Raw genomic sequence first — 15,507 nt, 5'->3', positions numbered from 1 at the left:
CGTGCTGCCACATCCCCTGTAACGCCCCCTCTCTACCCCACTGGCGAAGGTGGCATAGATGGGGCAGATGCGAAAAAAATATTCACAAAAATACCATTTGCGAATATTTTTTTATGCCGATCTGCCCCATTTGCACCTAAAAAGGCATTTACGCCTTTTCATACATGTCCCCCATAGTGCTTACAGATCCCAGTCTTTCCCTTCTTCCTCTTTGTAGTCAGGTTGATCACTCCACACTGTAACTTACAGCAGGTCATGTGGTTCAGGTCCTTTTTCACTCTCCCTCCCTGTGTGCAGGATTCTAGAGGCTAAGGGGCCCTGAATAGAGGATGAGACTGGCTGCTCATAACACTGTGTGGGCTGAACATTACAATGGTGGGCCCCTCTCTTGGCCCCTGTGCAGCTGAACTGGCTGCACATGTGGTATGTCTGCCACTGATGCACACTACTTTCACATACACGCTAACACTATAATCATCTGTGCAGTGATGATGCTCTGAAATTTTGGGGTAATAAAACTTTTCCGAATGCTGGGTTCTGTGACAGTTTTTTCCCTATGGCAATTTGCACCAAAAATGTCTTTAAAAAAATAAGAAACCCAACATTTTCCAGGAAAATCTTAAATTGCCTGGGGATTTTTTTTAAATAAATCTGTCATTTTTTGGCGAAAAAGTAGTACACTTTTGGAGCAATTCTGGAGTGCAAACAAGCATGATAATTAAAAACTGCAAACAGAACAACTTTTATTTTTATATCAGCACTTTAATAATATTATTTCTACTGCTTTTGACCTCAGAATCATAAAGGGAATTAGCAGAAACATAAAAACAGAGTAGAAGTATAGTGAGGGTCATCCTGAAAGGTGGCGTCTTATTTTTTTGTGTTTTTTTATTTTTAGGTTTTCTTTATAAATTGATGATTTATTACAGTTCTCTTTACTTCTTTTGCCTCTGAGGTTTAAAAAAACCTTTCATAAAAATCTTTTTCTTCTTTTGAGGTTTTGCTTCTTCCTTTTGAGATTTTTTTCCAGGTTTCTCATTGGTTGTGTTGTTTGTGTTCCCTTTTGCCATGTCATCCTCTACTATTTGTATTGCTGAGGTTTCAATGCTGTTGTTTTCTGTGTTGCCTTCCTCTATGTCGTCCTCTACTATTTGTGTTGCTGATATTTCATTGCTGATGTTTTCATTTTCCTCCTGATGTTCCTCTTCATCTTTAACTTGCTCCACTGACTGAGAACCTGATCCTCCTTCATAAGGTTGTAATATATTCACAATGGTATTGCTGCCGACTAACTCTCCCTTTTCTATTTCAATTGTCTCCTTTTCCATCCTGATCTCTTCCTCTGTGCTCTCACTCTCTGACCTGATGGTAACTACATCCTGCTCTACCACCTCTTGCTGTACTTCACATGCCACTACTTGTCCATTCATCCTCCTTAGTTCTTCTATATTCATCATCAGATTATCTTCTTCAGTTGTTACCTTGCAGTCCCTATCTCTGTATGACCCTGGCTCCATGATGTTATCCATTTCTTCTCTATCTACTTTTCTTTCTCCTTTCACCATCCCATTCGATTGATCTGACTCTGTTAAACGCAAAAGATTCTATTTAAGTAACCCTTACTGGTAGAATCTACAAATTAAAGGGTTTCATCAGATTATAAAAACATGGCTGCTTTACTCTTAAAACAGTGCTATTCTTGTTTAGGGGAAATTTTTCTGAAATTGTAGCTTAGCCCCAAATAACATAATGGTGCTCATTCAACTGCTCAGGCATTACTAGTCTTACTCTTGATAAGAGCACAAGCAGTACAATGACTATAAATTGCTATAGATGAGAACGTATAAAAAGCCAGTAAGGTCCAACGGTCACTAGAGTTTGCTAGCACCCTTGAGTAATCAGGCCCTTTAACCCCTTAAAGGACAACTCCGGTGCTGATAAACAAAACTGAACTGAAGCTCCAGTTGGTGTCTTTTTCCTTCACTTCCTGGTTTGGGCTTTCCCATGATGCACTTTGTCTCCTGTGATGTCTAACTGACTCTGTAGAGCTGTTAGATGGCTTACAGCTTGCTCAGCCAACCAGAGCTGAGCAACCTGAGTCATCTGAAAAAGGGAGGCTGGCCTAACAGGGCTTACACCAGTTTCCTTCTTGATTATGTCATTGTCACAAAATGGCTGCCACAGAGCAGCCTGGGGTCAACAGTCATTAGGTAAGAATGAGTTTACTTCACTTCCTGGTGGGGGGTTGAGGGGGGAAACGATAGGGAAGAAGGGCAGATAGGTGACTGAAACATATTACAAAGTTATAAAATTTTGTAATGTGTTTCAATTACTGGGAAAAAGCTTTTCACCAGAGGTGTCCTTTACAGACCCCGTAGGCATGGTCAGAGAGGGGTCACGCCGTTAGGGCTAATTTTACAAGACTAATTAAAAATTTTCTGTTATAACTGCACATAGTCTCCATAGACTATTATTTTCTTCAGTTGACCTGTTTTTCAGATTTGTTGTTTAGTGACCTATCATGGGACTATGGGCAAATATTTGTTGTTGCAAAGTTGCAACACCAGACACGGCCTAAAAACAATACTGTAATAAGGCTGTGTCTGGAAAGACATCAGGACTGATCACCAATGGCTGAACAATCGTTCAGATGGCAGCTATCTTATATCTATGGGTGCCTGTAGACTGAGTCTGTAAGACAAACTCTTCCTGAGTGTCAAATATGGTCCTGAGTATGAACTGTGGTATTGCTATTGCATTGTCAGTAGTTATTATGTATAGTTGTTACATTACTTTAATTACCTCTCTTGCCTACCACTACCTCCTCCAGATCATAATGGTTCAGATCTTTCTTCTTTATCTTCTTCCTAAAATGTGAAAAATACATTAAAATGTTTATGAACCCCATTTAGATGGAGTCTAAAAGCATCATCAAAGAAAATTTCAGCTATTCAACAGGCTATTCAGCACCACCCATGGATTCCAGCTATAGGTTGCTTAGAACATCTTCAAAAGTATCCAGGATCCTTCCAGTTGCAGATCTGTAAGGTTCTGGGCATCTATGCAAGCTAAGAAATTACCTCTTGATGTGTCTGTGCCAGTGTATGATGGATTCAATGAATAATCTCTGACATGGCCCTCACCTGGTCGCTTCTATCATGAGGCCACTAGAAGTGGTGGCTTCAGGCGGTACCCCCTGCTGCTGGAAGGGGGCGGCAAGGCCATCAAGCTGAAATTTTGCACCAGGGCCCACAAGCCTTTAGCTATACCCCTGGTGAGTATTTTTTTTTAAACACCTATAGGGGAAAAACTAAATTGGGGCATACTATCTATGGGAGTAGTGTAGTTAGGTAAGGGGGAAAACAATAACCAGTCCTTACGTACCTCTCCCAGTGCTTGCCATCCGTTGTGTGACCAGCCTGGGACCCCACCGGAAGGCATTCCCCCACCAAGTTGTGATGATATCACGACTCGGGGGAAAATACCCATCCTGGCTGATGGACTGGCCGCTCATCCAATCAGTGACTGCAGCGATGTCCTGCCCCAGTGACTGACTGGCTGAGTGGCTCTGTTTGAGATCCCTGACCCCAAGGTCCTGCAGTGATGCTCCAGCGCTGAAGATGCATGGGGAGACGTGAGTATGGGTTTACATACAATGGATTTTTCATTCTGCAGTGAGTATGTAAACCCTGTCTCCCTTAACCCTCCGCTGCCCATTTAATACTTTACCGGTCCACGCTCTGCCCTGCTTCTGTGACTCCAGGGAGCCAGGAATCACAGAAGCAGGACGGAGCACGGATAGGTAAAGTATTAAACTGGCAGCAGTGGGTTAAGGGAGACAGGGCTTTACATACTTGCAGCCAGAGATAAGCAGTTCTTTCACAACTACTACTACTTTAAAGGGAGAGGTCACCAAGGACCACCCTAATCCATGTTGAGAACATGTCTTAAAGGAGCAGGGCAGTATCCTGAACACAAGAGGAACTAGCCTTTATAGGACAAAGCAGCCAGTACTGAAGGTGTATCCTATTGCACAGTGCAGGTAACTGGACACCCTCAGACACTTAGCTACACCCAGATAACCACGACTGGGACTTATTTTACCCTGACAGGACAGGTAGCTCGCAAGTGTAGGGCAGAAGGTGGTCAGACCAACGTCTAAACTCAAATACAAGTAAACACTTCACTACAAAGTATTTTTTCAGGGCAAACAGGGCAACTGCCCAGGGACCCATCCCCAAGGGGGCCCCCTGCAGTTACTATAATGTCTGCAAGCTGCAGAAAAGTTTACTGTGAAAGCACTGCAGCTTGCTACTGGCCCTGATTCCTGCCTGGTCCACCTTAAGTGACGTTCCTTTTTAAGAAATCCCCCTCCCCCTCTGCTCTCTCCCCTCTCCCCTCCCGCTCTGACAGGCCTCCTGCTTCCCGGTTAGCAGCACATGTCGGGACGGTAAGGGAGGATGGCGATGTCTGCAGATACAGTGCAGCTCCCTCACCTGTATACCTGCTCCCTGTCTACAGAAGTCAGCTCCCTCACCTATATACCCGCTCTCTGCACCCTGCTCTGCATAAAAGGCAAGTATAAATGTGTAAGGTGTGTACATATATGTGTGTTTGTGTGTCGTGAACATTGTGCATGTGTGATATGTCTATGTGTATATTGGGTGCACTTTATGTTATACAGGTTGTGTGTTGTATGTGTGCATAGGTGAGTATGTAATAGTTTTTATTTTTATCATTGTCATAATGTCACCAGTTGTTTTCCTGTATACTGCCATGTATTCTGATAACCTGCCATGTGCCAGTGTACTGCCATCATATGACCTGCTATGTGCCTGTATACCAACATATTATCACCTATATATAATGCCATAATATCACCTATGTGCCCGTGCACTGCCATATGACCTGCTATGTGCCCTGTATATTGGCATAATATCACCTATGTGCCCTGTATACTGCCATAATATGACCTGCTATGTGCCCAAATACTGGCATCATATGACCTGCTATGTGCCCAAATACTGCCATCACATGACCTGCCATGTGCCCTGTATACTGCCGTAAAATCACCAGCTGTGTCCCTGTATATTGTATACTGCCATAATATAATTTTCTCTGTGACCCTATACTGCTAGAGTATCACCTGATGTGTGCCAGCATACTGCCATATATCACCTAATGTGTGCCCATATACTGCCATAATATCACCTGCTTTGTGTCCAGCACACAAATCTATGCTGATGCTAGGGCTGTGGTGGACACAACAGTGCGGTATAATTAACCTGATCTGCAGGTTTCCAGGCCCCCACTGTCCGCCACTGTCATAATTTTAACAGCTGAGCGTGGACAGTATAGTGTATAGCACAGTATGGTGGTGTCTATGCTGAGTAGCCATTTCCTGTGGGAACAACACATCAGAAAAGTTGGCAAAATTATGACAGTGGCAGATAGTGACAACCCAGTAACCGGCAGCCGCAGTGGAGCACGACAGGTAAGTATACAGCACTGTTGTGTCCCCGGCAGACCCCTCAGCAGTGAAGATTTGTACTTAATTCCAAATGACTCCTTTAAAGCTTTATTGTTTGATACCAATGCATAGAAATATTTTGTGTGTGTGTGGCTTGTGATCCTGATTTTTTAAGACCCTTGCAACGCTCCTGTCAGAACACCTTCTATGAATATGTTGTGGTACAATATCTGAGTTCTTGGGGCCCCACTTTTAAATTTTGCCCAGGGCCACACTTGGCCTAAAACCGGCCCTGCCTAAGGTATACAGGTTTTAATGTAAAATTTAAAATAATCAAACTAAAACATTAGTAAAACATGTAAATATATATAACAGATGAATCAGAGGGTAATATCAATAAATCAATGCATAAGCCACAAAGCCCTCGTCGTAACATAAATGAATTACATAAAACCATAAGCACATATACTACATGTAATAATTAAGGTTAACCACATATAATGAAAGTGTGCAGTCACTTAATTGCATACAATGACTACTCTCAACATTCTCCTCAGTCCTTGTATGGATGAGGGTTGTGGTACCAAAAGTGTGCAGTCTATTAAAACAATGCAACCATCCTGCTGGATCCTTCTACAGATCTTTACATTAAAATCTTTATACCTTAGGTCTGCTTTGGGGACTGATACATTTTTCTCTCACTTCTTTCTTAAATAATGTATGTAACTTACCAAATGTACACAGCGCCTGCAATGCATCCTCCCACCAACACTATGGACAATGGCAGGCCTAGCAGAATTTTATACAAATCTGTGAAAGAAAGAGAGAACATTCAAAATGTTTAGCTTATTTTTTTACATGTATATAAATTAAAAGGGAACAAAATAATAAATTCTGAATACATAGTAAATAAGGCCTCAGGCATTCACCTGTAACCCTGGCAACTGGTTGCCTTGCCAACCACATGCCACCAAATACATAGACACTGGGGTAGGGAACCTTGACTCTCCAGCTGTTGCAAAACTACAGTACCCATAATGCCTGGACATTCCAGGCATGATGGGAGTTGTAGTTTTGCAACATCTGGAGAACCAAAGTTCCCTACCCCTGACATTGAAACATAGGGGAAGATTTATCAAACATGGTGTAAAGTAAAACTGTCTCAGTTGCCCCTTGCAACCAATCAGATTACACCTTACATTTTCCAAAGAGTCTGTGAGAAATGAAAGGAGGAATCTGATTGGTTGCTAGGGGCAACTGAGCCAGTTTCACTTTACACCATGTTTGATAAATCTCCCCCATAAACTATAAACATTTGTCCTCTATGTTTCAAACCGACAGTGAGATTTTGTATAGACGTGAAAGACGCTTACACCTATAAAGGTAACTACTGCTCTAGTTGTAAACCTGAAGGCGGCTGTGATTCTTATTCTTTTTACTGTTCAAACAGTTTATCAAATGTCTAATACGGTGAAAATAGGAATAAAATGATACCACTGACCCAAATCCATCTGTCTTCCTCGCCTTCACTCGGGTGTTACACTAACCCACAAAGTCGATCAGAATCTTTGAGCAGAGCAACATTGTGACATCACAGCTGTTATGATGTCATCAAGAGTACAACATCAATTGTCATATTTCAGTGTATGGGGATACTGTGAGGTTTCAAAAGCAAAGGGAAAATCTGCTTTCTTCCTTACATTAAAGCACCTGTTATAGAGAACCTGTCAGTTGTTTTGGAAAACACCAAACCACTGACATGCCACTTATGGCCAGTGAAGAAAATTGATCCTACTGTATATATGTTGCTGTTTATACAACAGCTTACTCGTCTCCCGGTGGTTTTATAGGGAAGAATGGAGGCACAGGTCATGTGCTGGTGGGGTGTATGGAGGACGGACTCCCGCAAACTCTTACTTGTCTCCTATCCTGTGGATAGTGCTGGGTTACTGCGGCTCAGTGCCCACTGAAGTGAAAGGAAGCTGAGCTGTTATAACTCACAACACTGTCTGCTTCCAGCTCCATTGACTGTATATTGTGGGTGCCTCACCTCAGGCAGCTGGTTGTTTCCTAATAAAGAAAAAAAATTCCCTTGTTTGACATATGTAAATTTTAAAGGAGGTCTATGCTTCCAAAATTAGGGCCAAATACATCTTTTGTTCATATATAGAGGATAAGTAGGTAATTAAACAACTCTGTGGCACCTGCGAATCATAACTGGCTAGAGCAAAATGTGTCCTTGTTACCATTAGTTTACTTAAATTTTTTTTTAAACAGTGAAATTAAATATACACCCGTGACAAGGCCCTTTTTTCTCTGAGCTTTAATACACAACGCCCTGTAATTTCACTATAAGCACCACAAGATGGCAGAAGAGAACTATTGTAGAGCACTGTATGGAGAAAACCAAGGTCCAAACTCCTCTGATGCAGATCCTTATAGAAGTAATTTAAGAACATTTAAAAATCTCTGCCACAACTCTATGTCTTAAAATAGTCAAATGCCACTATAGCTTTTATATTTTTATACACTATATACCAACTTTTACAAGAGCAATATTGCATGATCCAAGGTCACAGAAGCAGTAATAGAATTCAAAGGTTATAAGGGAGCAGAAAAGTTCTTACCAGCTCCCCAGTGCTCACTTCTGCCCCCTGCACCTTCTGAGAAGAAAGGGGGCATGTGCCAGTCATCTCAGAGTGATTTATTTGTGTTATCTTGTAAAGAATAAATAGTAGTCAGCATTGGTTTACTTTAGTGACAAACAGAATATATCCTTAAAGGGGTTATCCAGGGCTACAAAAACATGGCCACTTTTCCCCCTACTGTTGTCTCCAGTTCAGGTGTGGTTTGCAATCAAGCTCCATTTACCTCAATGGAACTGAGTTTCAAAACCCCGCCCAAACTGGAGACAACAGTAGGGGGAAAGTGGCCATGTTTTTGTAGCGCTGGATAACCCCTTTAATATTCAATCAGTAAATGAAGTTGAACTGTAGAGTCCAGCTGGACATTTTTGCTGTATGTACCTAGAAAGCTCCTGGTGCTTATGCTGAATGTAGCTATAGGCCCTATTCACAGGTCAGAGGCCAAAAGAGTGTTCCTTTGGCCTCCATCGTGGTTCTATCCATTGACATACCTTCTTTTTTTACTATATAGGACAGCACAGCACATTGCACTTTTCTATACAGTAGGCGCAATATTAAAAAAAAAAAAAATCATACAAAATACTTTTTTTCTGTTCAGTCCAGTGGCTGATGTATGTATAGCTGTATAGGGGCGTACATCGGGGTATACGTAAAGATATGTTAGGAAACATTCCCAATGTATATCTCTAATGTATAGAATAACATGGTGTTACCATACAGTAGTCTTATATTCATTCTAAAATTTGAGATTTAACCAGGCTTTGAATGTAGCCTATCCACAATATTGGTATTGTGCCTATGCTTATCACCAGAATAAATGCTGTAATATACAAGCATTGCTTGTTAAAACTATCTAAGGCAGTGTTCCTTAACTTTCCTAAGCTAATAAGCTCTTTCTTAAAAAAATAATATTAATACTATAGCTATGGTCATACATTATGCACAGCATTAGAACACCACAGGTAATAAAACATTTTTAGGATTTTTAGGAGTACAGTGGAGGATCTCAATGGGGCACATTTACTTAAGATGCGCACCTTTACTTAAGACAGTGTATGCCATTAAAAAAGGTGCAGATTGTTGCCTTCTCCCTGACATACACCTGTTGGAACCCCTGCTCGCCTCTAAAGCAAAAAAGTTTAGCGCAATTCCTGCGCAGGTCCCACCAAATTTGCTCAGGGGCTTGCGCCCCTCAGTGAATGGGGTCGGGGTTTTATTTAAGACTGGCGCACGAGTAAGTCTTGATAAATGTCCCTTATTGTTTCTATAATATGGTTATATATTTTAGGGTAGTGTTCCCCAACTCTAGTCCTCAGGGACCATCAACAGGTCATGTTTTCAGGTTTCTTTAGTATTTCACAGGTGATTTCATTTTAGTCAGTGGATCAGATAACAAAACAGGTTTTCTTTATATGGGTTATCCTCAAATTATGACCTGTTGGTTGTACTTGAGGTCTAGAATTTTGGAACCCAATTTAGTACCCTAAATCTATGTACTCTGGGTTTAATACAGTGACCACAATAAAAAGGCCAACCACCTTGTAATGGTCTGTTTACACAGAGCAATTATCGTTCAAATCTGCGCCATAACTATCGCATTTGAACGATTATCTGGTTGTGTTAATGCAGCTAGCGATCAAGCGACGAGCGAGAAATCGTTCATTGTGATCTTTCAACTATCTCAAGTCATTGCTGGTCGTTCGCTGATAATGTGCAGATTGCTTCGTCTAAACAGTCTTTCAAAGATTCACCCTAGTGTGTGAGATGGGCTTAAGCGATCTTAACCCTTTGAGGACCAGGCCCAAAATGACCCAGTGGACTACGCAAATTTTGATCTTTGCGCTTTTGTTTTTCTCTCCTCCCCTTCTAAGAGCTCTAGCACTTTCAGTTTTCTATCTACAAGGCCATGTAAGGGCTTGTTTGTTACAGGAATAGTTGTACTTTGTAATGGCATCTTTCCTTTTACCATAACATGTATGACGGAATCCCAAATATATTATTTATGAAGATATAAATAGGTAAAATCGTAAAAAAAAAAATGCTATATGGTAACGTTTGGGGGGTTCCTGTGTCTACGTAATGCACTATATGGTAAAAGTGACATGATACTATTACTCTATAGGTCAGTCCGAACACAACCATATGCAGGTTTACACAGATTCTCTAATGTTATATATATTTTTTTTATGAAATCCTTTTTTTTTGGCAATTAATTATTAATAAAATGCGCCTATTGTGACAGTTTTATTTTTTCACCTATAGGTCTGTATGGGGTGTAATTTTTTCCGCCATGATCTCTAGTTTTTATTATTACCATATTTGTGAAGATCGGACATTTTGATCACTTTTTATTAACTTTTTTTTATATATAATGTAACATCAAATCGGTAATCCGCGCACTTTTTCTCTCTTTTCGTGTACGCCGTTCACCGTTTGCAATGACGCTTGTTATATTTTAATTAGTGATGAGCGAATGGTGAGATATTCGAATATTCGATATTCGTACGACTATCCCGCGAATATTCGATCGAATATTCGATCTCATTAAACTCTATGGGAATAAGTATTCGATTAGTGAAAAACATCTATTTGACCATTTGGAGGGTCAAACCGGAAGCTGGGGGATTTGAACGCTTATCGAATATTGATCGAATATTCGCGGGATATTCGTACGAATATCGAATATTCGAATATCTCACTATTCGATCGAATATCTATTCAATCGAACAGTATTCGCTCATCAATAATTTTAATAGATCGGACAATTACGCACGTTACGGTATATGATATGTTTATTTATTTATTTTTATATGTTTTATTTATATAATAGGAAAGGGGGGTGATTTAAACTTTTATTGGGGGAGGGGCTTTGGGGTAGTGTGTTAGTGATTTTTACTTTTTTTTAATACATTTTAAGTCGCTTTGGGGGACTTGTTCATTCATTACTTTCATTTTATACACTGATCATTGCTATGCCATAGGCATAGCATTGATCAGTGTTATCAGCGCTCTGCTCATTGGGCCTGCCTGTGCAGGCTCAGTGAACAGATCGCCGATCGGACCGCGTGGAGGCAGGTGAGAGACCTCCAGCGGTCTGTTTTAACAATCGGGAACCCCGCAGTCACACTGTGGGGGTCCCAAACGGTAACTGACAGGGGACTCCCCCTGTCACTTACACTTAAACGCCGCGGCCACGCCACGATCACGGCGTTTAAGGAGTTGCAGCCGGCCCCCACCTGCTATAAAGCGCTCTCCGCTATGAAGCTACCTCTAGGGTCGTCTAGGGGTTAAAGCAATCGTAAAAATAACTTTTTCGAATGACTTATCGCTTCATCTAAATGCTGATCAGCATAGAAACAAAATTGTTGCTTCAAAATCATTAAACGATTGAGCAATTTATCACTCTGTGTAAAGGGACCATTAAAGTGTGCCGTTATTTGCATGTATTGATTTTATGTGAATCTAAAAACTTGGAGTATCAGTTCTACCATTTCTACCTTGCTTAAATTAGAGGGGTTGGCCACTTTATAGTAAAAATAGGTCTGTGTACAGTATTAGTAAGTGTCCTCAATGTATATACTGACAGCAGCTCCCTGTGTACCTCATACAGGTAAAATCAGACTCCCCTCACCCAGGCTGTGCTGCCCTGTTCTGTTTTGTTTCTGTCCATAAGATGGCTGACCATGTGACCATACCCCGCCCCCTGTGTCCTTCATAGACATATACAGGCTCAGTGGCGTGGCACGGTCACATGCTCCTTCATGTCGGCCATTTTATGAAGAGGAACACCACAGAGCAGGGCAGCTAAGGCTGGAGGAGGGGAGTCTGATATTAGCTCTATGAGGTACACAGGGAGCTGCTGTCAGTATATACAGTGAGAACACTTACTAATACTTTGTACTGACCTATTTTACTATAAAGTGGCCAACCCCTTTAATATCAAGGAAGTCCTTGCTATTTCACTGTGGATAGATGGACAATAGAATGATGGGATAATTTGGGATATTCCAGTAATCATCTTGATATCTGATGAATTAAAAATGTTTACCTTGATTAAAAAGGTTCTGTCCTGGGTTGGAAAGCTACTATGTTAACCAGGACTGATGTGCCTCTCCTGTACATTTTCTTCGCCAATATACAACAAAGGCAATAGGTAAGATACATTTTTGGTTGTTGTATACTGTTTGGTAGTTTGTTAGGTCACTCATATTGATGAACAAAAAAGTAACCATACAATTTTTTTAACCAGCTTTATTTAGTCTATGTTTTATGCTTTGTTTGACAACAAGTGCCAGTATGACACCTGGTGAGTTAATGGAGCTTTGAGTACTTGAACTTGGTGGCTTTAGTGTGAGCCAAAGACCTTTCTATCAGGTCGTACCCTTGAAGGAGCAGTGTCTGCGTTATAAACACTTCTGTTGGCTGTAGTTACAGTATGTACTAAATATCTTCCCTAAGGAGGAGAGGTTACTGTCCAGCAATTTGTAACGTCAATCTCTTCTGACTTGCCAAATTGTGAATCATGTACTGAGGTATCTGGTTTATCTATTGCATCACCAGGACATGTTTCTCATGTGTCGTTCAAGCCATAGTTTCTCCTTCCATGATTTACTATTACAAAGAACTGCAGTTACTGTGACATTCAATTATGAGTTTCTATTCAACCGTAAAAAGCAGTCAGGTATTTATTTCCACTGTGTAGAGTGCAGAGGGAAAAAATTGCTATGGTATATAAATGGTTCATTTATTACAGATTTTAACAGATATCACAATTATAACCTTCAATCCTAATAAATGGTGTCTGTGTAGGACCCCAATTTATTACTTGTTGTGGCTACTTTTGAGGGCCTGAAATGTTCATGTATTACAAGCAGGGCCCATTGATTTCAGTGACAACGCATTAAAATACTACTCACCAAATTTAAATTAGTCAGACCATAGGCCAGACATTGGAAAGGCATTGGCACATTTATCAAAAGTAGATTTCTGTGCCTGGTGTAAAGCAGACGCAGGTCCCGCCAAATTTACCTAAGAGGCTTGTGCCTTTTACTAAATTCAGCAAGGGGCCTAAGTTAAGTTTGGCGTATACACAGGGCCGTATTTACCACTAGGCACCTGTGGTCCAGTGCCTAGGACAGCACCTTGCAGGGGGGCAGCACCAGGGAGCAGGGAGAAGAAAACAACTTTTTTTGTTTTTATTTTTTTAGTCTCCTACCTCCCGTTTTGAATTGTCAGTAAATCTGGTGTTTTTTTTTAGGGGGGAGACTTGTATGATGGTGTTATCCAGGCACAGTATGGTGGTGTTCATCAGTTACAGTATGGCGGTGTTAACCAGTCACAGAACAGCAGTGTTAACCAGACACTATATGGTGGTTTTATCCAGTAACAGTATGGTGGTATTGGTATTGGGCATGTGTTGTCATACAGTAAATGTTGGAACACGGCCTAAGACTGACCAGGTATTAATATGATATTCATAAACAAGAAAATCATCATGCTAATTGATGAGTGAAGATTGGGCATGTTCAGGTTTAGTGCCTAGGGCAGCAGCAGCTGTTAACACAGCCCTGCGTACACACTGTTGACACTTTAAACAAAGTGCTCACCCATCCACACTACTAGTTGAACATCTGTGTGTGGAACCACCAGTAATGCTCCTGAAGTACATAGATGCATGTAGATGCATTCAGCACATGGTGTTGGAGTAAAAAGTCTTCATTAAATCTTCCAAAACAGCATTAAAATAATGTGGCAGGCTGTCACGGCCGCGGCGGCGTCCCGTGCTCCGGGCCGCCGCCGCGACCTCCCTCCATCTCATGCAGCTGCCGGGGTCCCTGTGCAGGGACCCGGCGCTGCTACACGTTCGGCCCCGGGGGGCGCCTCACCTCTCCACGCTCCTGTCTCTCGCTGTGCCGGCCGGCGCGCGCGTCCCCGCCTCCTAGGGCGCGCGCGCGCCGGCTGTCTCAGATTTAAAGGGGCAGTGCGCTCCTAATTGGTAGTTGCACCCAATCACTCCCCTATAAATCCCAGCATGCCCTGTCCCCTGTGTTGGAGCCTCTACATGCTTCCCATAGCGTTTGGCCCAGCTCCCTGTTGTTCCTGTGTCCTGTCCGTTACCTGGTCCCAAGTCCCTGTTCCTGAGTCCTGTCCGTTACCTGGTCCCAAGTCCCTGTTCCTGAGTCCTGTCCGTTACCTGGTCCCACGTCCCCGTTCCTGGTTCCTGTTCCCCTGTCACTCCACCTGTTCCCGTGTCCAGCCTGTCACGTGCTCTCTCATCTGCAGACTATTGCCTGTGCCATCTCCTGCCACGCCTCGCCTGCCGACACCAGCAACCAAGCCAGGGGTAGCGACCTGGGGGTCGCCTGCCGCAGCAAGTCCATCCCGCCTTGCGGCGGGCTCTGGTGAAAACCAGCGGCCCCTTAGACTCCGCTCCCTGGTGAGGTTTGTGCCATCGCTGGTGCCGGTCCAGTGGATCCACTACTCCGGGCGTTACAGTAGGCTCCAACCATGGATCCCGGCGAGGTGCCTGATATCCGTGAGGTAGCCCGAGTGGTCGCCCTACAGGCTCAACAGATCCAGCAACAGTCACAGCTGATCCAACAACTGACTGCAGCCGTACAGCAGCATACCACAGCTCAGCAGTCATCACCCCCGGCAACCTCTTCAAAACTACGACTGGCTCTCCCAAGTAAATATGGAGGTGACCCCAAGTTGTGCAGAGGATTCCTGACCCAGTGCACTATGTATATCGAACTTTTAAGCAGTCAGTTTGCCACCGAGCGCTCTAAAGTGGCTTTCATTATCAGCCTATTGGAAGGTCGAGCTCTGGCCTGGGCCACACCACTATGGGACCGTAATGATCCGGTTGCTGCCAATTTCCGAATCTTCTTGGACGAGTTCCGCTCTGTCTTTGAGGAACCTGCCCGTGCGTCTTCAGCTGAGACTGCTCTTCTCAATCTATCCCAAGGTACTTCCTCCGTTGGTGACTACGCCATCCGGTTCCGCACCCTGGCTGCGGAGCTAGACTGGAATGAGGCCGCTCTGATTGCCACCTTTAAAAAGGGCCTGTCCAGTCAAGTGAAGGATGTGCTCGCTGCCCGGGACCTGCCTACCTCCCTGAACGAACTTATCCTACTAGCTACCAGAGTCTACACCAGGTTCGCCGAGAGAGAGGAGGAGGTCCGGCAAGGACGGCGTCTGAGTCTGCCCCGTCGCCATCCCCGGCTGGCACAGGTGTTCCAGAATCCCGTGGCTCCCATGTCTCAGTCGCCTCCAGAGGTTCCTATGCAGGTGGAACGTGCTCGCCTGACGACTGATGAGAGGAACCGTCGACTGGCCCAAAATCTCTGCCTCTATTGCGGTGGCGCGGATCACTATCGGCAGAGATGTCCC

At 43.0% G+C, this 15,507-nt stretch overlaps 1 protein-coding gene across 3 annotated transcripts; it reads right to left on the bottom strand.

Moving 5' to 3' along the window:
- Positions 1-741: 741 nt before the first annotated feature.
- On the bottom strand, positions 742-7,078 carry LOC138774274 (uncharacterized). 3 transcript variants are annotated; one of them, XM_069955015.1, is made up of 4 exons: positions 6,972-7,078; positions 6,202-6,280; positions 2,803-2,867; positions 742-1,585 (listed from the first exon to the last, which is right to left on the bottom strand). In XM_069955015.1, exons 1-4 carry the CDS (start codon positions 6,979-6,981, stop codon positions 936-938), a joined length of 804 nt encoding a protein of 267 aa, XP_069811116.1. In that variant the 5' UTR covers positions 6,982-7,078; the 3' UTR covers positions 742-935. The 3 variants fall into 3 exon arrangements, with proteins under 3 accessions (XP_069811116.1, XP_069811103.1, XP_069811111.1); XM_069955002.1 differs by lacking the exon at positions 6,972-7,078 and adding an exon at positions 6,373-6,531; XM_069955010.1 differs by lacking the exon at positions 6,972-7,078 and adding an exon at positions 6,400-6,531.
- Positions 7,079-15,507: the final 8,429 nt, after the last annotated feature.

The sequence above is a fragment of the Dendropsophus ebraccatus genome, chromosome 1, assembly GCF_027789765.1.
Source record: "Dendropsophus ebraccatus isolate aDenEbr1 chromosome 1, aDenEbr1.pat, whole genome shotgun sequence".
Taxonomy (NCBI): Eukaryota; Metazoa; Chordata; class Amphibia; order Anura; family Hylidae; genus Dendropsophus; species Dendropsophus ebraccatus.
This window is presented reverse-complemented; position numbering and strand designations above follow the sequence as displayed.

What these genes read in the sequence shown, in the direction of transcription:
- LOC138774274 (XM_069955002.1), bottom strand. Translation starts at nt 6,436, where the DNA reads ATGTGGTTGGCAAGGCAACCAGTTGCCAGGGTTACAGGTGAATGCCTG. An exon ending in CCTGAGGCCTTATTTACTAT is followed by an intron (nt 6,281 to 6,372) that starts GTATTCAGAATT and finishes TTTCTTTCACAG; the next exon opens with ATTTGTATAAAATTCTGCTA. An exon ending in GCAGGCGCTGTGTACATTTG is followed by an intron (nt 2,868 to 6,201) that starts GTAAGTTACATA and finishes TTCACATTTTAG; the next exon opens with GAAGAAGATAAAGAAGAAAG.